The 26,578-nt window shown below is 48.6% G+C and overlaps 1 protein-coding gene across 1 annotated transcript in view; it reads left to right on the forward strand.

Annotated features, from left to right (window-relative positions):
- TBC1D22A (TBC1 domain family member 22A) overlaps nucleotides 1-26,578 on the forward strand; it is a 306,894-nt gene that overhangs the window by 50,466 nt on the left and 229,850 nt on the right. The window contains exon 5 of the mRNA XM_027854296.1: nucleotides 25,184-25,254. Coding sequence (XP_027710097.1) covers nucleotides 25,184-25,254 — 71 coding nt within the window. The remainder of the gene's footprint in view (nucleotides 1-25,183; nucleotides 25,255-26,578) is intronic.

Genomic DNA, 26,578 nt, shown 5'->3' on the forward strand with positions numbered 1-26,578 from the left:
CATAGCGCTACCAACGGAGTGTTGATGAACCTGTTTTCCCACAGCGCCTTGAACGCTGCTAATTTTCCCCTTTTTGGTCAACTTTGCTAATCTGATTGGTGAGGTGGAATCTCAAAATTACTTTGATTTTCATTTATCTAATTTTCAGTGATTTGGAGCCTATTTTTATATGGCTGTTGATTGTTTTGATTTCTTCCTCTGAAACCTGTTCATATCGTTCGACCATTTATTAAGTAGAGAATGGCTTTTGTTTTTATATATTTGAATCACTTCCCATATATCTTGAAAACAAGACCTTTATCTGAGAAACTTGCTCCAAAGATTTTTTTTTTCCCACTTTACCGGTTTCCATTCTAATTTTAACAAGGTTGTTTTTGTTATATAATATGTATTATATTTATATATGTAATTATATGATCAAAATTGTCCATTGCTTTTATCTTCTTTTGTCTCTGTCCTTTGCTCCCTATCCATCGATCCAAAGGTTAATCTCTCTCTCGCTCCTCTAACTTGTTTATGATGTTCTTCTTTACATCTTGGTCACTTTTGTGTTAGAAACTTATTTTGGCGTACATTGTGAGATGTTGGTCTGCTTTTGGTGTCTGCTTTCCAGTTTTCTTCTTCTCAACTAGGATGGCTTTAGGTTTATCAAACACTAGGTTACTCACTGTGCCTGTTTGCTTTTGTATTTGCTGTTCAGTTTTTCAGTTGTGTCTGACTCTGTGACCTCACGGTTTGTGTCATCCATGGGGTTTTCTTGGCAGGGATACTGGAGAGGTTGCCAGTGGATTAAGGCAAACAGAGGTTAAGTGACTTGCCCAGGGTCACACAGCCAATAAGTGTCTGAGAACAGACTTGAACTCAGGTCTTCCTGACTCCAGGCCCAGTGCGCTGTCCACTGAGTTATCTAGCTGTTCCTTATTGCTTTTGTATATTGGATATCTGATCTTTATTTTGTAACCAGTACCACATCGTTCTAGTGATTACTGCTTTGTAGTGTAGTTTGAAATCTGGTACTCTTAGGCTACCTTTCTTCCCCCTTTAAAAAATTATTTCCTTTGAGATTCTTGAACTTAATGTTGTTCCAGTTGAATTTTGTCATTCTTAGTTTTTCTAGTAGTTTGGTGCTGAATAAGTAAATTAATTTAGGTAGTATTGTCATTTGAATTATTTTGGTTCTGCCCATGAGTAATGAATATTTCTTTAGTTAAATAGATCTGCCTTTATTTGTATAAAGAGTGTTTTGCATTCATATAGTTCTTGTGTGTGTCTTTGCAGATAGACTCTCAAGTATTCATATACTTTGTGATTATTTTAAATGAAATTTTCTGTCACTTTTTGCTAGGTTTTATTGGTAATATAAGAAATGCTGATGATTTGTGTGGATTTATTTGTATCCTATAACTTTGCTGAAGTTACTGTTTCAATTAATATTTTAGTTGACTCTCCAGGGTTCTCTTAAGTTATCATATCATTTGCAGAAAGCAGTACTCTTGCTTTCTGTCAGCCTGTCCTCAAATTCTTTTTGTTGTTTTCCTCTTATAGTTAGCATTTTTAGCACTTTATCAAATAATAATGGTGATGATGAATGTCCTTGCTTTACCCCTGATTTAATTGGAAAGGTCTTTAATTTATCCCCATTACAGATAATGCTAACTCTTGGTTTTATATAGTTAATACTTATTATATTATATAACAAAATCATTCAAGATTCCTTGAAAGAAAGCTATGTATTCCCATGCTTTCTAATTTTTACTTTTATAATTAAAAAAAAATAATGGGTACTGTATTTCAGAAGCTTTTTCTGCATCTGTTGATGTAATCATATTATTTTTGTTGTTCTTATTATGGTGTGATCTGTTGATAATTATCCTTATATTAAATCAGCCCTCTGTTCCGAGTCATTGTATATAATCCTTGTGAGGAATACTAATTCGGTGGGAGAGGCAGTAAGAAAGGCCAACGACTTGTGGACCACACAGGAGTTCCATACCTTTGTGTCATGAACACTTTTCCTTAAGAAAAAAATTGCTAGCCACTGGACATGGCAAGTACCAGATACATTCCCCAGACTGGAGTGAGTGATGTTTTAATAGCCTAGCCAAGACTTGTTAAGGGACATAGGAATTGTCCCTTAGTTGTTTATGAGACTGTGAATTCTGTCTTCCTCCTCTCTGTATTCTTAGGACTTAGCACAGTGCCTGACACATAGTAGGCATCAATAAATGCTGATTGATTGATCGTGTACAGTCCCCTCGGCAGAGCTAAGATTAAAAGTAGTAAAAAAAAAAATAACAAAAAGAAGACACGGTGTACGATGGAAATAACTCAATCCTTTACTATTTGAATTAAGTTAATTGACAATCAGAAACGGAGCATGGATGACAGAAATAACGTCAACACCAATTTTGGTAATTTTATCCGAAAGTGTTACCATTGTAGGTTCATTGCTATTAGAAAGAGTCCAGAAGGTCTGTAGCCCATTTGGCTCATTTGTCCTCTGCAGAGTGATGGCCGCCATGTGCAGCTTTGGGGTATAAAGTAAGCTTGTTTGTAGTAGTTGATGAAGAGAGATGAGGGATGGCAGCAGAGCATAAAACCAGGTTAGAAGTGTGACAGCTCATCAGAGTAAGCTGAATGATCTAAGAACATGTAAGGACAAGATGCAAAGAGACAAAAAAAGAGAAGAATGGAAAAGATTTACAAAAAAATTAGTAATTAGTAAATTATTAGTAATTAGTAAAGAACAAAATTATTTGTAAAAAATACCTTTTCCCATTAAGGACATTGGAATCGTCCCACTTGAACCCCTGGATGTGACAGGGGAGGCAGGTGGTGCCAAATCGAGCAAAGATAGGAAAACCACCCAGTTGGACCACGAGCATCCGGAGGCGCCCATCTGTGCCGGAGGCGACCCGGCTGTGAGGGCACTGCAGGATTGATGTCCAGGTCTCTGAAGGAGATACAGACCTCTCCCAGACTGTATTAATACAAAGAAAAGATGCCAGAGGGCATTCATAACTAATACTGACCCATGTGTCGACACTTCCTTCTCCATGGAATCTCGAGCTGCATCAAAGGCCTTCTCATTGAGGGCATTTGTAGGGAACAAGCAGGTTTTCTTTCACAAACAGTTTTCAACAGTGGGCCACATACTTATCACGTCAAAGTTGACTGAAAGATGTGGGGAATAGAAGACCCCCGGGTTCATTGTTTGTTTGATTCAGTGGCACAAAATGCCCCTTATAGCTTTGTCTCAGCCAGGTGTCCCCCATCCGTAGGACACAACCATTCAGGGTACCTTAAGAGATCTAAAAAGCAGAAGCACAGACATGGGCTGAGGTCCAGCACGGAGCCCTCTCTTCAGCCCTCTGGCCTGAGCTGGACAGCCCTGTCTTCCCAGTGCTCCTGGCTGGAGGACATTGTGTGAATCACGTCTAGACCCGGGATTTTGGGGAGCTTGCTGGAGGAGCCGTGCACTCCTAACTCACATTCATTGTTCTCTTTGCAGTTTTCAAAGCACTTCACGTATGCTATCCTTTTTGGTTCCCACAATGATCCTGTGTGTTCCCCATTTGACAGATGGGGAAGCTGAGGTAGAGGGAGGTTAAGGGACCTGCCCAGGGTCATACAGTTAGCAGGAATTGGGCCTGACCTCCCACTCAGAAAAAAACCAAGGGTTGGAAGAATGTTTTTTTGCCCTGCTTTCAACATGTATTTGGATGGATAGCTCTAGAGATTGTCTGTCAGTGTGTGCATCGAGGGCATATGGTGCAGGTGGGCAGAGGTTTGGGCCCACAGTTGACTAGCAGAAGGATAGTGGGCAGGGCTGTTTTTGAGAAATTCCAAACCTATTTTATTGGCTGCCTAGGTCCTATAAAAGCTCTGGCCCATCTTTTCCTGTTATATTCTAATATGAATATTCTATGGGTGTTGTCATACGCAGTGAGATACTGAACCCAGAGATCTCCAGGGGATTAAAAATGTGGGTGTAGTCAGGGGACAGTGTCTAACTCATGAGAAACTTTGGGCCAGAGTTGGAGGGAAGGGGGCTGCTCCTGTGGTGAGGAGCGGCTGGGGGTCTGCTAGAGTTCTGCTTCATGGGGCCCTTGTGATGTCGGGAAAAATCAAGGAAGACCACTGCAATCCCTTTGTGGCCCATCATGGACAAGAATGATACGGATGGGTGGGCAGGGAAGGATGGCCCTTTCCGTGGTTGAAGGGAACTCCAGACAGATAACAGATCCATGAGGCAGACTGGTAGTAGGAAAACAAATAGGCTCTTCCAGTGGTCCAGGCCGCGGGCAGTGAGAGTCCGTCCTAGGGTGGTCATGCTGTTGAGTGGAGGAGGGAAGGCTGTGGATGTGAGCTGTGTTGTGGAGATAGCAGCTGGGGGACAGTGGGGCCCAGGGGAGAACTGGAGCCTGGAAGGAGAGCGTGGCCCTAAACACACATCAGAAGGTTTGGACGGCTTGGTGCAGTGGACGGAAATTCAGTGAGTTCTTTGTGATCATGCTACGTAGGCATTGGTGGCTGATGGGACATCCACAGATGAGTGTCTCGAAGGCAGCGGTGGTGGGGGACTGGGGCTGAGGAGAGACGATGGAGAGATGCCATGCAGAGACGATATCGTGGAGTCCCTGGAAGTTGACAGGTCACCAGGCACGAGAGTGTAGGGACGACAAGTCCAGCAGCGTGAATGGGAAGGACAGACCAAGAAGGGAAGCTGGCAATGCCAGTGAGTAAGCTCAGCCCCAGAGGGAGGAGAAAGGGCACCTTGCCTCCCTCGTTTGCCCAGCTGGGGACTTGGGAGTGCGGGCTGGTACACGCACCGCCAGATTCATCTGGGGTTTGCCTTTCTGTTCCTCGCTACATGTGGTGGGCCTCTGGGAGCGGGGGATAGGGATAGGTTTGGGGAGGAAGGGCATGTAAAAGTAAGAGATCCCAATGGATGATTAGTCATCACAGGACACTGAAGGAGAGTTGTCAGAGTGGGAGGAGGAGTGCCATCCAGTTGGATAATTAATAAGCCTTCACGTGCCTCCCAGGTGCCAGGCACCATGTGGCCGCGTTAGCATCCTGGGGCAGGGGCTGGACCAGAAAGGTCAGGTAGAAAGAGGGCTTCCTACTGGAGGTCCTGGTGCAGACGGGGATAATTTGGGAGGCAGCCCACCACAGCCACGTCCTGGACCAAGAATCCAACCCCGCAGGATGCCATGAACAGGCTTTAAGGACCCCCAGCAGTAATGGAGATCTGGTGATCAGCGCAGCCTGCAGGAGGAGTCTGTGTGGGGTCAGGGACGTGATTTATTTGCCTTCTCAATAATGCATAAAATCTTCAATGTCCAATTGATAAATGAAAAATTCCAAACCAGACAAATGGCAGTTTCTGCTTAGACAGTGCTTTGCGATCATAAACGCCGCATTACCCTCTTGTTTGCTTTGTGAGGTGGATAGTGTTTGCAGTAGCCCCTCATTCTACAGGTGAGGAAACTGAGGCTGGGAGGGGCAGTGACTCTTGAACCTAGGTGTAGACACGGTCCAGAATCCCCCCGCCATACGAGGCGGTATGTGAGGAGTGCGCTGGAGAGCTAGAAAACGGGAATGCGTTAGGCGGTTCCAGGGTCCTTTCTGATGAGAATCCAGGAGGGTTCCAGGGAGGAGGCGGCTTGGCAGGGAAGAGGGAAAGGGAGTCCTGTTTCCCATGTGGGTGTGGGTGCTTTTGCAGTTGTTTCAACCAAAGAAATGGGATCTTGACCAAAAACTTAAGAATTGAAGGGAAAACTGTATGTGTGTGTGGGGGGGTGGGGGGTGCTCTTTCTGGTTGTTGGATCCTCCCTATCTATGTAGGAGGCCCTTGGGATGAGCTGGGCTGCAGGGAGGGGCTGGTCATGCAGATGCTTTTGGGGCGGTGTATGGGTACAAGTGCTGGTAGATGGACTTTCTGTGAAGCTCAGGGGAGGCAGATGGGCGCTTTCACCCTGAAGCCGTCCTGGACCGCCTTGTGCTGCTCTCAAGGTAACTCTGACATTTTCAGGTTAGGTCAGCAGAACCTAGGTGCTGCCAGGCCCTGGCTAAGTCAGAGGGGGCTCAGGGAAGGCCTTGGGAGGGGCTGCCAGCTGGGGATGCTCTGTGCCTCCTGCTCTAGGAGGAGGGTGGCAGCGGTCACCCGTTGGCATGTGGACGGAGCCCTTGGGCATGGAGTGGCCGGGGTTGGTGCTGGTGCCCTCGTGGGTAGACCTCAGACATTGGGGTGCATGAGAGAACCCCGTTATTGCCCAGGCTCAGCCAACCTGACATTTTGGTGGTTCTGTGTTGGGGTGACTTGCTTCCTTGGCAATCCTGTGTGTTTTATTTTGTGCAGGAAGATTCTGAGAAGGTGTCCCCACCTTCCCCCTGGTTGCCAGAAGAGTGCCCAACAGACATGATTAAGGACCCCTGCCCTTGAGGAGAAAGTGTGGGGGAGACAGAAGAGGGCTGACCCCCCAGCCAACGGGGGCCACGAGTGATGTCAGTGTGCCCTGGCCTCAGAGATAGCGCTCTCTCCCATGAAGCACCTTAATTTATCACCTCTTTCTCTGTAACGAGAGTTTTTCATTTGCATGGCTGAAGCTGTATGATGGTATTTATACCAGTCCTGTATATTACTTTTTATTGTGAGCTATTTCAGTCATAAATAGTCATAAATATTATTACAGCTTTGACCGCATTGTTTCTACAAGAAATCTTGGGTTGTGGTGGGGGACATCATTCTGGCCACCTTGTCTAAGCCAGGGGTGTCATACCCCCCTGAGATGACTTCATCAGTTGGTGTAACTCTCTGGGCACGGGGTTCTCACCTTCTCCTAGTTCATCTCCCTCGCTTTCTAGATGAAGAAGCCAGGTCCAAGATGGGGGGACGGCGTGACCCACCCAAAGTGGCAAAGCTCACGAGTATTGAAGCCTGGCTCAGTGAAGGCGTCCCCCGATGCTGATGCTTCTCAAGGGCTTGGTGGCAGTGGCATTCTGGCGCGGGAACAGCCTTCCCACATTCTGCTCACTCCCCTCCGAGATGGTTTCCCTAGCTTGTGCTTGTGAAGGTGAGAGCCAGGAAGGCTCTGTACTGTTAGGTGGATGTCATCTTTTTGGATTCACCCCAGCATTCTCACCTTTCAGGGACCCCTACTCAATTGTACCGTTGGCTCGCCCATGGTTTTCTGACATTGCTGTAAGAATAGCACCAGGGACTTGGGCAAACGCCGTCCTGAAATCTAGGCAAGTGGCACCTACGACGTTCTCTGCGTTCCCAGGCTACTAACCCTGTCAGGAAAGGAAAGGAGGTTAGGCTGGCACGACTTGGATTTGCTCAAGTGACCCTGAGACTTGGTTGTCACTGTTTCCTTTTCCATCCTTTAATAATGTTTTTTTGGTTTGTTTGTTTTTTGGGGGGGGGCAGGCGGCAAAGTCCCGTTTGCTGGATTAAAGTCCGTCGCCGTTCTTCTCTTGCCCTTTTGGATCTTGCTGTCATCGGCTCAGTCACTGTGAGCACGGGCTGTGCTTTTTGTGCCCAAGGAAGCGGGTGCTTGGTGGTGCAGCAACCGCGGTGAGCTGGCGTGTTGGGGAATCCTCATCCGTGCATTCGGATGTTGAACCAACTACAGTGCCCCCATTCCCGGCAACTTTTCCTGGGGGAAGTTGGAGACAAGTGTCCAGAAGCCTGTGTGAGGGAAGGACCGATTGAGAAGCCCTTGCACACGGTTCCTCTGGAAGGCCAGTGGGAGAGGCTGGGCTGAAAGTATGGCTGATGTCGGAATCAGGTCCCCAGTTATAGGCGATAGTGGGGGAACATCCCAAGAGGGCAGGGCGGGAGAGTGCGCGCCTGTCCCCCGGGGCTGATGCGTCCGTCTCTTCCCTGTTCCACCAGACTTGATTCCTGTGGAACCAGTGCCACCATTTTGTGATAAACAGAAGGATGTGCAGTCAAGCTGGGGCCATGTATAATGGGAGCTTCTAGTCTGTGCCAGCTTTCTCTGCCCCTGGCTCCCCCAAAGTCTGTTCTTACGCTGGCCTGCTGGCTGCCTACTGTGACACTTCTGGAGTCAGACACCAACCTTAGAGACTGTGTGCGTGTGTGTGTGTGCGCGCACATGTGTGTATGTGCATGTGTGCATGTGTGCATGTATGTGTGTGTTTTAGTCTAGAATCTTGTTGGGGGCAGCCCCTGTCTTCCTGGAATTCTCTCCCAATGACTGTGTGTTACTTTGCTGGACCTGTGCTCCTGTTATAGTGAGTGATGCTTCTGTAGGTGCAGGTGGGAATTCATCCATGCGCTGGTCTTCTGAAGGGCTCCTGTCTCTTTTTGTAAATCCACCAAGAAAGATTTGCCCAATGTGCTAGGAACCCCCCTTGGCATTACACCTGGTCTTCCCCAGCTCTCACTCCATGACCTTTTTTCCCCCTTTACCAGCCATATTGGTTCTTTTTTTTTTTTTTGGCTAGGCAGTGGGGTTAAGTGACTTGCCCAGGGTCACACAGCTAGTAAGTGTCAAGTGTCTAAAGCCAGATTTGAACTCAGGTCCTCCTGACTCCAGGGCCGGTGCTCTATCCACTATGCCACCTAGCTGCCCCCATACTGGTTCTTGATGGTGGCTTTTAGGCCTTTTCTCTTGTGCAAGTCATCCGTGGTGATATTAATGCCTCTGTTCAATCACACAGTCAGTGAGCCCATATTAGGCACCTACTCTGTGCCAGGCACATGTTTGCTTTTGTAAGATACCAGGTATAGCTGTATTTTAAAGAAAAAAGAAACAAATACCCCCCGGAACGATGAACCCAGTTGTATTTCCAGTGACATCTTGGTTTGTGACCCCAAGACACGATTGTCTGGATTGCTCTTTAGGCAGTCATGGAGAAGAGAGGTGATTCCCTTGGCATGGGACATTGAAGGCTTTCCTAGGTAAAAGTCATCTGCTTAGTCAACCAGCCTAGGGTGTGCTTGGGGTCTGCAGGAGATTTGTCTTTATGTTTAAAAGATGCACATTTCGGGGAAACAGAAATGAGAATTGTGATTTCCAAGTCGCTTGATGATGTTAAGATGCAAATTCTGGTGCCGAGGGTCACTGTGTGTCCTTAATAAAGCACAAGGCCTTCTCTGTAATGTTTCTGCTGTATCATCCTGCCCCTTGTAAGAAATAAGTAGAGACCACAGAGGAGAGGGAGCCAGCCATTGGAGTCTTTAAAAAATTCTTGTTTCGTTAGAACTTTGGCATCAGTCGGTGGGACAGAAGGGTTCTCCCAAGGAGACGTGGCGCTGTAAGCCTGAGGTTAGGCACAGTGCTGGGCGCTGGGGGAGGGCAGAGGCCCCAGACCCACTCGATTTTGTATTTCTTTCAGGTTCACACACTGGGGGATATCTCAGGGTATTATGCCACCTCATTCCATTTAAAACGTTCAGTCTTTTCTGTTGTGTTTAAATCTTTGTGAACCCATTTGGGGTTTTCTTTGCAATGATACTAGAGTGGCTTGCCATTGTCTTCTCCAGTTCATTTTGCAGATGAGGAAACTGAGGCAAACGGGGTGAAGTGACTTGCCCAGGGTCATACAGCTAGCAAGTATCTGAGACCGGTTTTAAACTCAGGTCCTTCAGACTCCACATCTGGCACTCTGTGCACTCTGCCTTCCTCCGTTTAGAGTAGGAAGGAAAGGCGACAGCCTGGAGAAGGTGAGACATGGGTGTGGGAGCTTCTTTGTGACTCTGTGCCCTCCCTAGTCCGGGAGGGGCTCCCGCAGGGTGGGCCCGCTGGCCCTTAGGTGATCCCTCTTGCTGGTGTGGCTGACACCCGTCTGTGGCATTGGAGAAGGCCCAGAGGTCTCCTGTTAACTCCCTGGTGGTTCTCCAGTCTCCACGTGAAGTCTGACATGGAGAGTGAGGCACACAGCTCATTGAGACAGCCCATCCGTTTTTAGAGAGTTTGCTTGGCAAGGTCTTCCCCTGTAACAAACAGGTCTTGAGCTGGCTTCCACCTTGTTGCTTTTCCATCATAGTAACATTCTACCCCCTGGGACCAAGAGGAAAACTCCCTTGGGATGGCCCTTTGATCACGGAGGAGAGCCTTAGGTGGCCTAGAGTGCCTGTCCTTGGTTTTTCAGGCTGTGGCCCCCTCGCCATCTTGGTGCCTGCCCTGCTCATTGTCTTTGACCAAAATGTCATATGATGACCTGGTGGTGTGACCAGGGCATCGGAACTCTCTCCGCCCCCGTTCCAGACGCGCGGCCTCTCTGAACGTGGCTTGGCACTGCATTGTTTTTTTGACCGCTTGCCACGTCCCAGCGGTGACTGTCTTTTGAGCTTGTGGTCTGCTGAGATACTTGGATCTTTGGTGTCATTTGGTGGAGTGGGGTTATTTTGGGATTAGCAGAAAGTTGTGAGGAGGCTGGATGACCTTTGGCCTGGAGCTACGGTCTTTGGCTTGTTGGGATCTTCATGGTCAGGGCTGTGCAGCGTCCAGCCAGTGGGACACACGTTTGCTAAGCGCTTTCTCAGATTTAAAGAAAACCCAAAGATCTGGCGCCAGCCCCTCCGCTTGTGCTTCTGTCCTCTCCTGCTCCGGCCCTGCCGTCCCACATGTGGGTGAGGTCCGTGCAGTATGTGAGTGACTAGATGGGCCTTTCTTGGTGGCCTCGATGACTTCTCTGCATTCGGGATCTGGTCAGGGTTGGGCGGCCAGAGCTGACCTCGGTGTCGGCGTCAGCAGGTCTGAGGTGGTGGAGGAACCTTAGGATCTGCCTGACCCTGGGGAACTTGTCTGGCCTCTCTGCATGTATTCCTTGCCTGCACAGTGGAGCTGGTATATTACTCTTAGAGTTGCACTTGGAAAGCCTTACAGGGCCATTGACAGGGAGTTGTCTCATTATTACGTCAGAGCGTGCAGTCATTTCCTATAGGGCTGGACACAGGCTTTCTGATGATTTAATCTCAGTGTTAATAGAGATGTGTCTGGGTTTCCTTCTCAGTGCAGTGGGACCTTTCTAGCTCCGCCTTCTTGGGCTGCTCCAGTCTGGGCCCACCTTAACATTCCAAATTTAAAGCACACACCATTAGGTAAGTAAGACACAAGCTCTTGGTCCCCCTAGTCTAGACACAAAGGGGTTTTTGTGTAGAGGTGGGTGGGACCAGATGACCTCAGGGCTTCCCTCTGACTCTTAGATTCCTGTGATCACAGTCCCCACAGGCGTCCTGCCCTTTGCTGCCTCTCTTTGGGCCGTGGCTTGACCGCCCCGGTTTCTCGAGCTCCCTTTTGCCTGGTAACGCTACACCTTTCTTTAAAGAACTAAGCTGACAGGCCTCACGTGATGCCCTCCGTGCAGAAAAGCGCCCTTGGTTGTACAGAGAACGTACTGACTTTGCAGTACAGACTTGGATTGTCATCTCCTTGTCCTCTGTAGGGGCTCGGGCTAACTTGCTTCTGCTCTTCCCACCCTCAGGACGAGGGGATCCCTTCTTGGTCCAAGCCCTGAGGCCTCCCAGAGCCTCCTGCTCACCCTGGTGATGTCCTGGGGCTCTCTGCAGCTTTGCTCCTCTGATGGACCATCAGTCCTCATTCCTTAGCCTCCCATCCTGCTTGGGGGTCCTCGTGGTTGTCGTCATGTCTTCATGGCTTGGAGGGCCCGAAGCTGCGTGTTGGGACTCTTTCGGGTTTTAAGTTCCCCGAGAACAGGGCGGGCTGCATGTTTATCTTTTATCTCACCTGGCACTCCGGGAAGCCTTGTAGTTGTCAAGTTTAATGAAATGCCTTAGTCCTCCCATAATGCAGAATGACCTTGTCAGGAGTGAGAAATAAGCTGGCAGTTGTCACTGCTGCCTGTCACTGTCCTCATCAAAGCTGTGAATATGTGGAGTGCCTTCAGGTATTCATCATGCTTGAGTACCTGTCTCCTTGGAGTCTCACACCAATCCTCCTGGGGCAAGTGTTACTGTTCCCATTATCCAGATGAGTAGAGCGTGGGTGACTCAGAGAGGCCGGTGAGGACCAGAGGCAGGATTTGAACCCAGAGCTTTCTGGCTTGCAGCCCAGTGCTCTGCTCACTCCGCCAGGCTGCCTCTCGAGAGGGCCTGGCCCCACCATCAGTGTGGACGTGGAGGTGGGAAGCCTTTCACGCTTCCAGTTTTTCTGCTGGCCTTCCTCATTTTACTTCTTTTCTTCTCATTGTCAGTTTTCAAAGGCCAGTCTTTGGGCCTTTGTGGGCCATTGTGGTGCCTTAGAATCTGCTTCGTTAGTCCTTGGCACTGAGGCCTCATGTCTCACGGAGCACATTTCATGCCAGATGCCAGGGTCTGGATTGACAGATGAGCTCTCGCAGGCTGTTCCTTGATGTGCACACTTCTGTGCTTTCTGGGGCCCCCTCAGACCAGTTGTCATTCAGCTTGGCCCAGCGGGGAAGAAAGGAAGAGGGTGGAGAGGAATGATAATCGGCTTTGCCCCTCGGAGCCCACTTGGCTCACGGTTTTCCTCCTTTTTCTTTGCCTTTCTTCTTCCCACCTTCTCAGCTGTGTTCCTCGCCCCACTGCCGGGCAGTTGGACCAGAGTCTCAGGATTTGGCAGTTAGGTGAGGACAGTAAAGTTGCCGGTATTGTGGGGCCGTTAGCCTCAGGCCCTAGCAATGTGCTTTAGAAATTCTAAGGTATGGAGGAAGCTGTTCGGCAGCCTGAAGAGGGCAGGCTCGTTTCCTTCCTACCTTAATGATTGGGCAAGTCAACACTTGTCCTCAGCCCCTCGGAGTTCTTGGTTTAGTGGGAGAGGCCTGCCTTTCCTTTCACCCGGGGCATCCATGTTCTTCAGTTAAAGGGAGGCTCAGAGAGGGCGAGAGGTGGAAGGCATGGAGGCCCTGGGAAACAGTGGGTAGCCATGAGATGCCAGGCACCTCTGAAATGTGAGAGGAGGGGGCAGAGCCTGATAGTGGGAGAGCACAGGGAGGGTCCTTCCCACAATCCTCCAAACAGCTCCAAAAAAAGGCACCACGCAACATCCCGATGGAGAAAAGTGAGTTGTTTGTCCAGCCCAGTTCAGCCTAGGGAGACAGACAGGGAAGTCTGCAGACATTGGGTGTGGGCTCATACAGAACACACCAGTGACTTGGAGAGACTGTGCCTGAGGGCACCAGCAGGCGCGTCCCAGGTCACCGTGATGGGGACAGGTGCATCCTGGCAGCTTTGTTATCCACTCACCAGTTCCTGGTCAGATTCAGGGCAGAGTGAGAAGGGCCCCCGTGCAGGAGAGATTTCCTTTTAGTCCCTCCCAGGATGTGAAGGCCATGGGCTGTTCAGAAGCTGGCTGCTATAGGGGTGTGAATCTTTCTGCAGGCACAGAGCAGGGTCTCACTTTCAGCATCCAGTCTAGTTTGTAGAACAGTAAACAAGGCAGGGATCCCAGATTATAGGGGAGGCACATTTTTGCCATTCTGAACCACCAGAACTTCCCAGCTGACTGAGAAGGTGGAGTCCAGCCATGCTCTGCTCTTGGATGGACCCAAACTGAGGCCCGCCCCATGTGGAGCTCAGTCAGGGGGCAGCAATCAGAGCATGCCCTGGAGTGGCCCACCTTGAGAGCACTGAAAGTCCCCAACCTACCTTGGAGATCCTGGAATAACACAACATTTGATGCCCCAAGAAAGCAGCCTCAGGAGCAGCCCTACCTTCCTCCCAGAGGGGCCCCAGAGCCTGGAGCTAGCGTCAGGTGCTGACAAGGAGCCTCCACCGGTGGCCAGGGTGGGACTCCAGGAGAGCAGAAATCTGGGAACACATTTAGCAGGTCTGAAGACGCTTCTCTTTGCTTCCTGCAGTGAAATGAAAGAACAGATTCCTTCTGCTTCAAGTGCCTGCTCAGCCTTTGGGGAAATGCCGTTTCTGGCTTTTAACCCCAAGGAGCAGTTTGTGCTTAACTAAATCCTCCTCGCACTGGCCATGGAATCGATGTTTTTGAAGAAGAAACACTGGCCTGGGGCCTCATGGAGGGCCTGATAAATGGTGGGCAGGGGGTGGACACGGCCTGGCCTTTGCCAGCCCAGTGTTACTTCTCCTTTGCTGGGCTGGGCTGGGGGGTGGAGGAGCTTGCTTTTGTCTTCTTTCTCTTTAAACTGCCTGGATCGGACAGGCAGGATTTTGGGGGAGAAAACCCATAAAAATGTGCTGAAAACCTGGGAGCAGGAAGGGAGAAGACGCAATAGAGAAAGTTTTGCTGTGGAGATCAGTTAGCAGTACAGCTAAGATTGTAATGAGGGGTATACAACTTTGGGAATAGTATTATATTTTGGGAATATTTTGGTCCTTTCTCTTTTTTTTTTTTAGATTAATTTATTTTTAGTTTTCAACAATCACTTCATAAGCTTTTGAGTTTTAAATTTTTCTCCCCCTTCCTCCCCACCACCCTCCCCACGATGGCGCACAGTCTGATATGGGCTACACATGTACATTCCTATTAAACATGTTTTCACATTAGTGATGTTGCAAAGAAGAATGAGAACCAATGGGAGGGACCACCAGAAAGAGGAAGCAAAGCCCAGCAGCAGCAGAAGAAGCAGGGCAAGCAGTCTGCTTCGATCTGCGTTCCAGCTCCACGGTTCTTTCTCTGGATGTGGATGACTCTCCTGGAGTCATCATTTCAGCCCATTGCCCAGGTTCACAGCCTGCACGTTCGCCCTCATCCTGTAGATCCAGTTAGCTGCCCACTTTGGTCAGCTGTGCCTCCACAACATTGGTCCCATCCATCGTTGTCTTCTGGCTGGCTCGTCCCCTTGCATCTGCATTACTGGACTAGTCTCCTCATCAATGAGTCTCCATGCCTTTTCTTGGATGTCTCCAGCCCATCCTCTCCCCCAGCTGTCCAGATCCAAATCACTCCTCTGTTCAGTACGATCCCAAGGTTCCATATTACCTCCAGCCTCAAATGAGTTTGTCTGCTTAGCTTTTTTAAGTTAATGATAAAACGGATATGAAATGCTTGGCAAACCTTGAAGTGCTGTCTAAATACTAATTCTCGTAGTGGATTTTCATTAATATATTTTTTTTGGTTTTGTATCACCTAGATTTCCCCTTGTATCTCTTCTTCTCCTCTGCCCCTCGCATAGAGGCATTCCTTATCACAAAGAATTTTTTACAAATAAGGAGAGAAGAGAAAAAACTTCAGCAAAATTGGTGAACACATTGAAAAAAATCTGACATATGCATAGTTATGGGTCTGCCACTTCTGCAAAGGAGATGAGAGAAAGAAGTCTTTTCATATTTCTTCTTTGGGGCCAAACTTCTTTATAACTACAAAATTCTTTTTTTGTTGTTGATATTTTCTAAAAAAAAAAAAAAAAGCAATAAATAGTATTTTATTGATATCTTTGTTTTTACATCTCCCACATTTCCCCCTAGAAATGGCTCTCTTCCTAGAGAGCCATCTCCTATAATGGAATTTTTTTAAAAAGAGGAAGAATAGAAAAAACAATCCAGCAAAATTTATCAATACATTGATGCTTTTTCTTCCTATACCTTGGGGTCTGTAAGTGCTGTTTTTCCTTCATTCTTACCCTTTTTTTTTGTTAAATTTCCCTTGATATTCTAGATACTTTGAGTCTCCACCTAATTTTTAAAAAATAATTTTATCTGGGGCAGCTGGGTGGCGCAGTGAATAGAGCACTGGCCATGAAGTCAGGAGGACTTGAGTTCAAATCTGGCCTCAGACACATAATACTCACTAGCTGTGTGACTCTGGGCAAGTCACTTAACCCCAATTGCCTCACCAAAAACAAACAAACAAAAAAAAATTATTTTGTCAAGTTTTGTAAAGTGCCATTCTGATAATTTGATATTCTGTTAAACCTGAAAATTTACCTTGGTAATGTTGTCATTTTCATTATATTGGCATGGCCCAGTCATGAGTACTGAATATTCTTTCTTTTTTCTTTTTCTTTTCTTTTTTGTTTTTTTTTAAGGCAATTGGGGTTAAGTGACTTGCCCAGGATCACACAGCTAGTAAGTGTCCAGTGTTTGGTCTGAGGTGGAATTTGAACTCAGGTCCTCCTGACCTCAGGGCTGGTGCTCTATCCACTGTACCACCTAGCTGCCCCTAGTACTGACATATTCTTCCAGCTATTTAAGCTGTTCTTTATTTCTTTAAGGAGTCCCTTATAATTGAAGCTATTCAATAGTGAGTGGACTTTGATAGACTGACTTCAAAATATTTGATGCATTATACAGTCATTTTCAGTGGGATTTCCCTTATTGCCTCTTGGATATTGCTATTATATAGAAATGTCATCGATTTTTGTGGGTTTATTTTGTTACCTGTAACTTTGCTGAAACATCAATTCCCTTAGTTTCTCTAAGATTTTCTAAGTAAACCATCATCTTGTCAGCAGTTAGGGATAGTTTTACTTTCCTCTTATCTGTCCATTTTATGCAGCAGAGAGCTAGGTAGTTCACTGGGCAGAGTTCTGGAGTTAGGAAGACCTCAAATCCTGTCTCAAACACTGAGTAGCGGTGTGATGCTGGGTAATTTACTTACTCTCCCTCTCAGCTTTAGTTTCCCCATCCCCCCCAAAAGGGGGTAGCAATGGCAGCTTCCTAGTAAAGTTGTTGTGAGGATTCAACGAGATAATATTTGTAAAGTGTAAAGCAAACCTTAAAGCACCAAATAAATGCCAACTTGTCATCATCAGCATCGTCGTCGTTTCTTCTCTCGTCTTACTGCTCTTTGCTATCGTTTCTAGGATTATCTCAAATAACAGCTATGAGAATGGGCGTTCTTGCTTTACTCCTGGATTATTGGGAAGGCTTCTAGTCTGTTCGTATCACACATGATCCTTGCTTTCTGGTCTGAGACAAATACTTTTTTGATGTAAAAAAAAAAAAGATCCGTCCAGCTACACCTTTTGTGTGCAGGATGTTGGTGTGGATGAGGCTTTTTGTGCATCTGTTGAGATGATGAGGAGGTGTAAAAAGCCCAGAACAGTCGGCGAGGAGCACTTTGTTTCATTGCTGTCCCCGGCCCTTCCTTTTCCTCACCCCGCGGGTCCAGGCAGTTGTCACCTGTTCAGGGCCCCCTCTTGCATGCACGCATGCACGCATGCAGCCCACCTTCCTCCAGGTCCTCCCTCCTCCCTGCTCCTGCCCTTCTTCTGTCCGCCTCCTCATTCATGCCCTGCTGCGCATCTCTCACGACTCGAGTCTGAGCCCACCATGGCCGCTCTGCTCCATCGACTTCCCCGGCTCCCACTTCTCTCTGCACCGACACAGCGGCTCGCTGTTTACCTTCGCGGCTCAGTCCCAGCTTGTCTTACCAGCCTCCCTGGGTCATAGTGGTTCCTGTGGCCAAACTGGCTAAGCCAAAGGCAGTCCCTGCCATCAAGGAGCTTACGATCTGAGGGGAGACCACGAGCAGATGGCGAGGTCCAGACAAGCTCCAGGCAGTGCCTGGCGCATAGTCGATGCTTACTAAATACCTTTTGGTTGTTTACTACCTTCTCTTCATTGTATTTACAAGGTTATTTATTTGTAGCTATTGCCTTCATCCATTGGTTCAATGTGACGTGCTGATTTCAGCCCCAAGTTGCTATCAGAAGCCCTAGATTTGAGCTTAGAAAGCCTGGTGTGTAGCCTGGCTGTGCTGATGCCTCACCGTGTGAAAGTGGAAGTCCCTGGAGCGCGCCGCACCTCGGCCTCCTCATCTGTAAAGTGTTCTCTGATGGCTCTTCCCGCTCTCAGTCTGACGACAACTCTTTTATTGTGGCGAGTGCCAGGGGCACCGGGGGCATGTCCCCGGTAGACCTTCCCTAGGCGTGGCCCTCGGTGTTGGATCCCAGAGCGCACCGTGCCAAACGGAAGGGGCATGGAGCCACGGTCTTCCACACTGGCTGCTTTTGACCGACCATCGGCTGGTTTTCACCCGCTCGAGTAGCAGAATGAATGTCTGGCACCGCAGCCTGTCGCTGTCTCCCTGCCTGGTAGGCCGGGCCAGGCCCGCGTGCCCGGCTCATTTGGGTGAATGGCTCCTGAGCCCTCTGAAGATTGCCGAGCCTCACTGCCGCTACCATCCATGCCGTCCTGGAGCAAGGATGGCACTCGGAGGGCTTCCGGGACCTTCCCGAGCCTAGGTCTCAGGTGTTTGGATAAAGGTGGGTCAGGCGAATATCCGTCTTCCCCCCAGCCCTGGTGGCCCATCGCAGGGCTGTGCACACTCGGTCTGGGTGGTGCTGTGAGGATTCTCCGAGGGGAGCCCTTGCATGGGCTTCTCATCAGCCTTGGTCATCTCTGCCTGGTTCTGTTTCTGCCCGGGTGAAAGAATCACTGTAGGGAATTGATGCGACCTAAAAGGGAGCCAGCCTGGAGTGAAAGAGGCCGTTTGAACAGTTGTGTTCTTTCGGTGTTCGTCTCTCTCGTCTTGTCAGAAAATAGTGCTGGCAGTAATTATGCATTTTGTGCAGAAACCACGTTCCAGCCGATTTCTGGTTCGGACTCAGATAGGATATTTTACATCCAGTTAGATCGCATGAGGCCAGGTCGTCTCTCAGTTTGGTTCACTGGACGTACTGAATCATTCCATTTGGGAGCAGAGTGTAAGCACAGAACAGCTGCTGCTGCGGTTTCCCTGGCTGGACCTCATTAGAGAACCGGACCGTAGGCCGTGGTGAGCAGCGGGGTGCTGGGGTGGACGCACACTCTTCTTTCCAGCTCCTCTAGATCTCCAGCTTTCCCAGGGTAAAGAGGCGCACGGCGACCCTCTCCGCCCTTGCTCGTCTTCTTATATGTGCATCTTGTATGGTTACGCTGGGGCTTCTCCCAGCCTCAGCACACCCTCTGAGTCACCAGCAGGTGTGCCTCTTCTGCTTTGTGCTGCGCGGGGTCTGCATTGCCTCCAAGCTTCTTGCTGCACCCCCTACCCCTCCTAGTATTCTTAGTTCTGTGGACCTGCCAGTGTGATATTGCATGTCACGAAATGCAGATTCTTTATCAAATATGTTTTCAGAGGCAGCTATGTGGTGCAGTGCATAGAGCGCCTGGCCTGGAGTTAGGAAGACCTGAGTTAGCCTCCGCCCCTTACTAGCAGTGTGACCCTGGGCAAGTCATTTAACATCTGTTTGCCTCGCTTTTCTCATTTGTAAAATGGGGAAAATAATAGCATGTACCTCACAGGGTTGTTGTGAGGACTGAATGAGAGAATTGTATAGAACTTAGCATGGTGCCTGGTACGTAGTAAGCATTATATAAACATTAGCTATCATTATGATTGTTATTATTATCATTATTACTACTGTTATTGACTGACTGACTGACTGACTGACTCCCCTTCTTCCTCTCAGAGAGCCAGCCCATACAATATTTTTTTAAAGAAAAAAGCAGAGAACAAAATTAGCCAAACTGCTCAGTACATCTAGAAAGTCATTCCTGCTCCCCAGAGAAGGATTTAAGGCTTTCGTGAAGGCCGGGCTCTGAGTTTCTGGTGGGACTGCCATTGTTCTGTGTGGTCCTGACCCATCTTATCTGGTATCCTTTGACACTTTCTGAAGACTGAGCTCTGTGTCCTTCAGGGATCCCTGGGGAGGCTTGGGCTGCAGTCTGATCAAGGGCTTGGCCTAACCGCCTTTGGGTTTTTAAGTGCATCCAGCCTGCTGATTTGGCGTGGAGTTGTCTGGTGGGGGCCTAGCCCTTGGAAGCTAGCTGAAGGTTCCACAGGGATGGCCAGTTCCCCCCTATTCTGGAGGCGGAGCCCAGGCTGGAGTCTGCTCTAGGACAGCCCTTTTCTGAACTCAAGGACCGAGGCTGGGGTCCTGGATCATTGTCACAGGTCTTGCCAGAGTGTCAGATTTGTGATGCTGGTCTGGAAAGATGACTCTCTGGGCTTTCTCCCTCGTTTTCTAGAGCACAACTCAGCCTAACACTCTTCTTAGGTCTTTGTGTGTGTGTGTGTGGGGGGGGGGGGGGGGGGGGGGGGGGGGGCGTGTCTAAATTACTTCCTCCTACTCTGCTCTCTTTGCTGGTCTTCCTCAGAAAAGGAATTATAAGCCAAATAGTGGGCTATTTCTAAGCTTTATAGGATCTTGCAATTTCCTGCCCTCAAGGGACTTTTAATCTAGTTATGTATTTAAGATTCTTCCTTTCTTCCCCCAGGACAGTAGGAGCCAGTATAGAATTCCTTTATTTTTTATTTCTTTTGTTTTATTTTTTATTTGTTTAATATTCTTTTTTTAAAATTTCAAGTTCCAAATTCTCTCCTTCTCTTTCACTCCTCTCCCACCAAGGCAAGCAATATAATATCAGTTATACATGTAAAATCTTGCAAAACATTTCCATCTTAACTATGTTACAAGAAAAAAGTCAGAAAAAGAAGTGAGAAAATCATACTTCTGCTTGCACTCAGAGTTTCAGTTCTTTCTCCGGAGGTGGAGAACATTTTTTCATCGTGAGTCCTTTGGAATTGCCTTGGATTGCTGTATTGATCAGAGCATCAACTCTTCCAGAGTTGATCATCATCACAACCCTGCTGTTCCTGTGCGGTGATTTCCCAGTCCTTCTCTCTTCACTTTGCACTGGGTATAGGAAGAAGGTGAGATGCTTTAGGGAAAAGGGGAAGAAAAGAAGCGGTCAAAGAAAAGGGCCTGGCCCTGTGAGCGCAGCGCTGGATTTGGTGGTCGGGGGCGCGTCTGTGGGCTGGCGCCTCCCTTTGACCCTGTCCTCCATCAGCCCTCCAGAAAGGATGGGCCTGGGGTGTTGGGGACCTTCCCTTGAGCACCATTGAAGCCCTTAAGCTCTAACTCTTCCTCCCGGGCGCAGTCTTCTCGTGCCCACATTGCTGGTCTGACCCCGCTGTGGAGATGAGCCTGGGGTCTGGGAGGCCGTGCCAGTGGAGCTCGCATTGGGGCACATTCTTCAAAGGCCATAGACTTTCTCTGTTACCTGTGACCCTCGGGCTGCTCTTCACATGCAGGGTGCCCCCAGGCGATGGGTTGTGTGGCTGTGGGGATCCAAAGAGAATGAGGTACTTGGCAAAGTGAGGGGTCAAGATCGTGAGGCCCTGAGTCATGTTGGGGTGTGGGGGGGTCAGAGGACCCTGGGGTCTCTGGTTGTCTTTCTGTAAGAGGCAGGGCTTGGCCTCCAGGATTTCCCAGGTCCCTCCCCTCTCGGAGGCCCGTGCTGCTCCCAGTCTCCAAATGGCTTTTCGTCCATGGGGCCTGTGTTCACGTAACTTTCACAAGGAGAGTTTATTCTGTTTTCTTCATGAACGTTCAGTAGAAAACGGATGGTGACGAAGAATGTGATTGGGAAACATTCTATTATTGGTGCTCAGATATCATAACATTCCTCAGGGAACTGTTGAGAATTTGATATTTCCAGCCATGGCTGTACACTGCAAGTTATTGCTGGTGCCATCACCCAATTATTTGGTGCTTATTTTACTTAGACTTAGTAATTTGAAAAAGATTAGATGTCAAGACTTCACATTTTGGTGATTATATTACTAAGGCCTTCTCTTTAGTCATTTCTTTTATTCCTGGTATTAATCATTAGCTCTCAGCTGTTTGCACAGGAACCTAACCCTGGATGTCTAAAAATTTAAAGGAAAAAATAATTGCTTCATTTGCAGTGGGAATGGGGAATATTTGTTCGCCACTGAAAGTGGAATGAATTCTTTGGCCGTTGGCTGCTGCTTAGGATGAAACGAGCCTTTTCTTATTGTGTGTGGAAATTGTCACTCTCCTTACTGCATATTTAAAGTGTTGGAATGATATGAACGGTAGGAAGAGATCTCAGCAACGAGGCCTCTCTCCCTCTTGGAGGAGGCACGCGGCATCAGTCAGAGAACCAGGGCAGGTCAGGCGGCCAGTAATCCTGAGCGCTACCGAAAGTGCTTGGAGTCAGACAGGGCATTTATTTTGTGTATTGTTCTATGAGCTTTTTTTCCTCCCCCTTACCCACAGCTGGGTTTTGTTTGAATTTTAGACAACACATGGTCTAGGCAGGGAACACACATGGGAGCACAAAGGGAAGCCATTAGTTAAAGAGCTTCCGTCCCTCCCTGGTCCTTGGGCAGAATTCTAGGGTGACGTCGGGATCCCAGGGCAGTAGGGAGGTGAAAGCTGAAATCCCTCCAGGGTGGTCTGGTCATCTAAATCAAGACTTAGATCTGTGCTGGGGGAAGCAGGGAAAGGATCGAGCCCATGTCTTCTGAGAGTAGATCTGGGGCTTCTTCCATTGTGCCATCCCATACCAGGGCCATCCTCCCATAAAGGGAGGCCCCGAGGGGACCCACCAGACAGGCGGGCTCCCAGAGCTGCATTCTCTGCCCTGTCAAACAGCTGGCACTTCACGTACGGCGTGGCCATGAGCCTTCCTAACTGCTCGGTGAGGCCGACGTCAAGACTGCTGGTGTATCCAGCCCTGACAGTAGTGTGGCCCAGGTCGCGTCCTCGCACTGGGCTTGTTGGTTGGGTGCCCACTCTCGGGCCCTCCTCCGAGGACCCTTTGTCTGTGTCTCGCTGTCTCAGTGTTTACCCGGTGCGGCGAACCTGCGGCTGCTCGGCAGAACGAGATGGCGACGTCTCTCATTGGTTTTGTTGCCCCTGGCCTTCGGGCTTTCTTGGGGGCTGGGGAGCCTTGGCTTTTCAGGCTCGCGATCAGTCTTAGGTCTGTATCCAGGGTCTTTGGAGCCCCTCATGTTCCATACAAGGAGGTCTGGGCTGTGGGGGCCTAGGACCCTGCTGGAATTCCTAGTTTGTCTCACTGGAAGACTTTCCCAGAGAAGATTGCTTCTGTTTTCTGACATTGGTGTGGGTGTCCCAGACTCGCCCCAGCATTACATGGGCATCCCTTCTCTGTGTTACGGGTGTTGTGATTTGGCCCCACAGCTGCTTTCTGCGAGCCGCCTGCCACTGCCGTCCATCGATCTTTGGGCTGGAGGGCTTGTTTTATCAGCTCCAGGAAGTGATTTGTCAGCCTGATGGCACCGGCGGCAGCAGCAGCTGATTATAGCGGGGTAACTGGAAAAGCCTGAGAGATCATCTGATCCAGCCTACTTGTTTTGCACCTGGAGGAACTGAGGCTCGGATGTTAAGGGACTGTCTGAGATCCCGCCTCAGCTGGGAGTTGAACCTGAGGCCTGTGGCTCGTCTTGCATCCTGCTGTGTGATTGTGGCCTCCTGAGAAGTGCAAGGCTGCTTCCTTGGGCTGTCCATCCCCCTGCCTGGGAGAGCGCTTCCTCTTCATCTATGCCTCCTGGCCCCTTCCAGGCCCTGCCAACACCGCCTTCTTTAGGAAGCCTTTCCCATCCCACTAGGCGCTGGCACCTTCCCTCTGGGCCAGGCTGTGGTATCCCCCATTACTCCTCGAGGGGAGGCCCTGGATTTTGCCTTCTTTTGTATCCCCAGCAGCCAATACAGTCCCTGGCACCTCTTAGGTGCTTAATCAATGCTTACTGGCTGTGACTGGGTGGTAGGGGGCATAAGGTCTTGTTGTGTTCTTGTTCTCGTGAGCCCCTTGGGGCTTGGTTTGGGGACGTGGCCGGCAAGGATGTGTTTGTACAGAGTGGCCCTCGGCTGTGAGTCACCACTCTGTAGAGCAGCAGCTCGATGCCGGAGCCCGCGGCCAGTGCTCGAACCTCGTCCCAAGAAAGTGGAGTCCCGGCCTCGTTTTATTCTTTAGCTTGTTTTATGGTTTAATATTGTACAGTGTGTTAATTATAATGTACTTGTGTTCATTGTCGCATGAACTATATACATGTTAATTTCTAGATATAAAATTTTAATGCTGGTATTATTGGGCAGCTTTCCATAATAAAAAATTCTCTCCGTCCTCCTTTTTAAAGTAGCATACAAACCTTTTTCTTTTTTCTTTTTTTCATAAGAGGCCTTCTTGGTTCTGTTCATTGTCAGCACGTCTGCAGAAAACTTTCAGGGTAAGAGAATATTAGAGCTGCTGGCTCAAATGAGATTTCTGAACTGTTGGTGCCTTTCATTATTTGCCTTCTTGCCCTCCACTGTTGGAGGTAACTGAGTTAGTTACTCTAATTCCCTATCACCTCTTTGTTGTCGTAGGCACGTGCCACCGCCTTTATAATATTTTCCCCAAATTACTTCTATGCACTTTCATCTCATGAGTATTCTCGGCATCGCCCGTTCTGGAGCCTGTGATTTGGGACGAGATTGCGTTAGCGATATCATTTCCTAGAATGCCTCTCCACTTCCGTGAGTCTGACCCGTTTGAGACCTAATTCTAGAGCTCATCTCTTGTGTTTTATTTAGTTTTCGACCCTCATACAAATTTATTCACGTATCTGTGTTTTAAGCCCTGTGGATTAGATTGAGTCTACCTCGAAGTCAGTCCTTTGTAGTTTAACTTCCATCTCTTTCATATCAGCCAAGCCTGCTTGGTACCAACCAACACCCTCCCTCCTGACCTTTTTGTGCCCAGAGGTCTAGGGGAGGAAAGGGTTGCAGGAGGAGCTCAGTAAACAGGCAGGGGGATATCCTGAGGGAATGTGAGGCAGATGAGTGTTGGAAGCCAGCCTCATGTCTCTGTACCTCAGTTTCCCTCTCTGGAAAATGACTGGGTTAGAACAGATGATTTCTAGGCCCATTTCAGCTCTGCCATTTTATGACTTAGCTGGGAATGCATGAAGTGGTTGGAGAATTTGTAATGCATTTGAAAAGAGGGGGTGTCAGAAGGGTTAAGAGCGGCATCTACATGTTTAAAAGGCAGAACCAGGAAAGAACAGCCTTTCCCAGATAGTGGTTCTCTCTTTGTTTCACTGGATGGTAAAGCCTCTGAAGGGGCTTGCTAGTGCCCCGCCCACCTGCGTGGCATCCCGGCTGTGGTGGGCATCCAGCAGCCCCTCGGGAGGGCTTCTCCTTTGGAGCATCTTGGAAAGCTCAGACTTTGAGGACGTTTTCCCACATGTTTCTCTTTCCACTCAGAATCCAAATGGGCACACTTGACGGTGATAACTGGATGTGGCGTCGAGTGACTTGTTTTTGTGCAGTCGATGACTAAAAATATCAGCATCTGCAAATGTTGTCATTTGTGCCCTTTCAGAGCTTAATTAGGGGAGCAGCTGTGTTCTGATCATATCATGGGATATTAGCCACCCCAAGAAAAGCTCTCCAGTAATCCTTTTTTTCCCCTCTCTCTCTCTTTCTCTCTCCTCTCCCCCCAACCCTTTTATTTTAACAGAGGAATTAAGAAAATTGAGTTGGTCTGGAATTCCCAAGCAAGTCCGTCCAATAACCTGGAAACTCCTTTCGGTAAGTCTCCCTTTGGGGTCAGCGGATGGCCCTCAGGGTCATGTTGACTTTGGTCCTATCGGTGATGGTATCAAAGACGTTTTGTCTTCAGCCAAGACACCCGCTTCCTTTCTTTGCTTGATTTCGAGCTTGATTTGACGAGGCTGTCAGAAAATGGAGTTATTAAGAATTCATGACATCCATGTGTCTGTCTTTTCAGGTTTTATTTCTCTAAATTTTGCATTATGTTCAAAGTAGTTGCAGAAAAATTCCAATGTAGAATAAGAACTGGACCATGAGATTGCTGATGGTTAATTCATTTCAACTCGACAAACATTTTTTTAAATGTTTACTACGTATCGGGCGGGCCCTGTGCCAGGCTTTAGGGATACAGAGATGAAAAACGACACAGCCTCTACCCTCGAGGACCTCGTAGTCTCTTAGGGTAGATCTTGTTTGTCACCAGGTCAGTCAGTATTCTGCAAGGGCAGGTGTGATGGAGCGAAGGAGGCATGCAGGCAGAGTGGCCAGGTAGAACCAGAGGAGGAGAGAACCCCGTCAGCGTGGATGGCCACAGAGGGCTTGCTGAATGGAAGGTGGACAGATGAGAAGGACGTCGATCATCTGAGATGGGGAGGGCCCATGCCGGCCAGAACGCAGTCTTCGTCTGATGAATGAGGGCATCATCACAGCAATAGTTATTTTCTGTGCTGGACGGTTGAGTTGGACACCTCAGACAGAGGCGCGGTCATCTCCGAAGGAACTTGGTCAACAGATTGTCACCTCTGTTTACCGTGCTGAGCTCGCCAAAGCAAACTGTGGCATGGCTGAATTTTAGGGATAGGTGCAGACAGCTTCATTTTTTCTGAAGGAGGAGAGTCACCAGGGAATACCAAATGCTTACTTCAGGTGGACTTTGATGCCCCAGCATGGAAAAGTCTCCCTTTTCCTAATGAGTCCTAATAAATGAGAAGCCTGGGCCTTCTGATCTCCAGCCCCGATGCAGCTCTTACCAGTGACAATCTATTGATTAAGTATTCTCTTTCAATTACAGCTCAGCCCCTGCAGGCGCCTTTGTTTTCATTTGGGGGTTTGGAGCCAGGGCTTAGGGAGGGAGGGCAAATTAATCAGAGCATCCTTCCCCTTTAAGACGACTCAGTGTGTCAGGTTTTTTGTGGCCTTCGCTGGGGGGTAGCGCTGGTTAGTCATGCGGTTCTCAGATTGAATTTCACCAAGTTTTGATTAAAATACCTTCAGGACACTGTCTTGCAATTTGCAATTTATTGGAAATGTGGTGCTTCTGAATAGAGTGTCTTTCATTAATTATGTTACAAAATTCTGTCTC

The sequence above is a fragment of the Vombatus ursinus genome, unplaced genomic scaffold (genome assembly GCF_900497805.2).
Source record: "Vombatus ursinus unplaced genomic scaffold, bare-nosed wombat genome assembly UNPS02010394.1, whole genome shotgun sequence".
Classification (NCBI taxonomy): Eukaryota; Metazoa; Chordata; class Mammalia; order Diprotodontia; family Vombatidae; genus Vombatus; species Vombatus ursinus.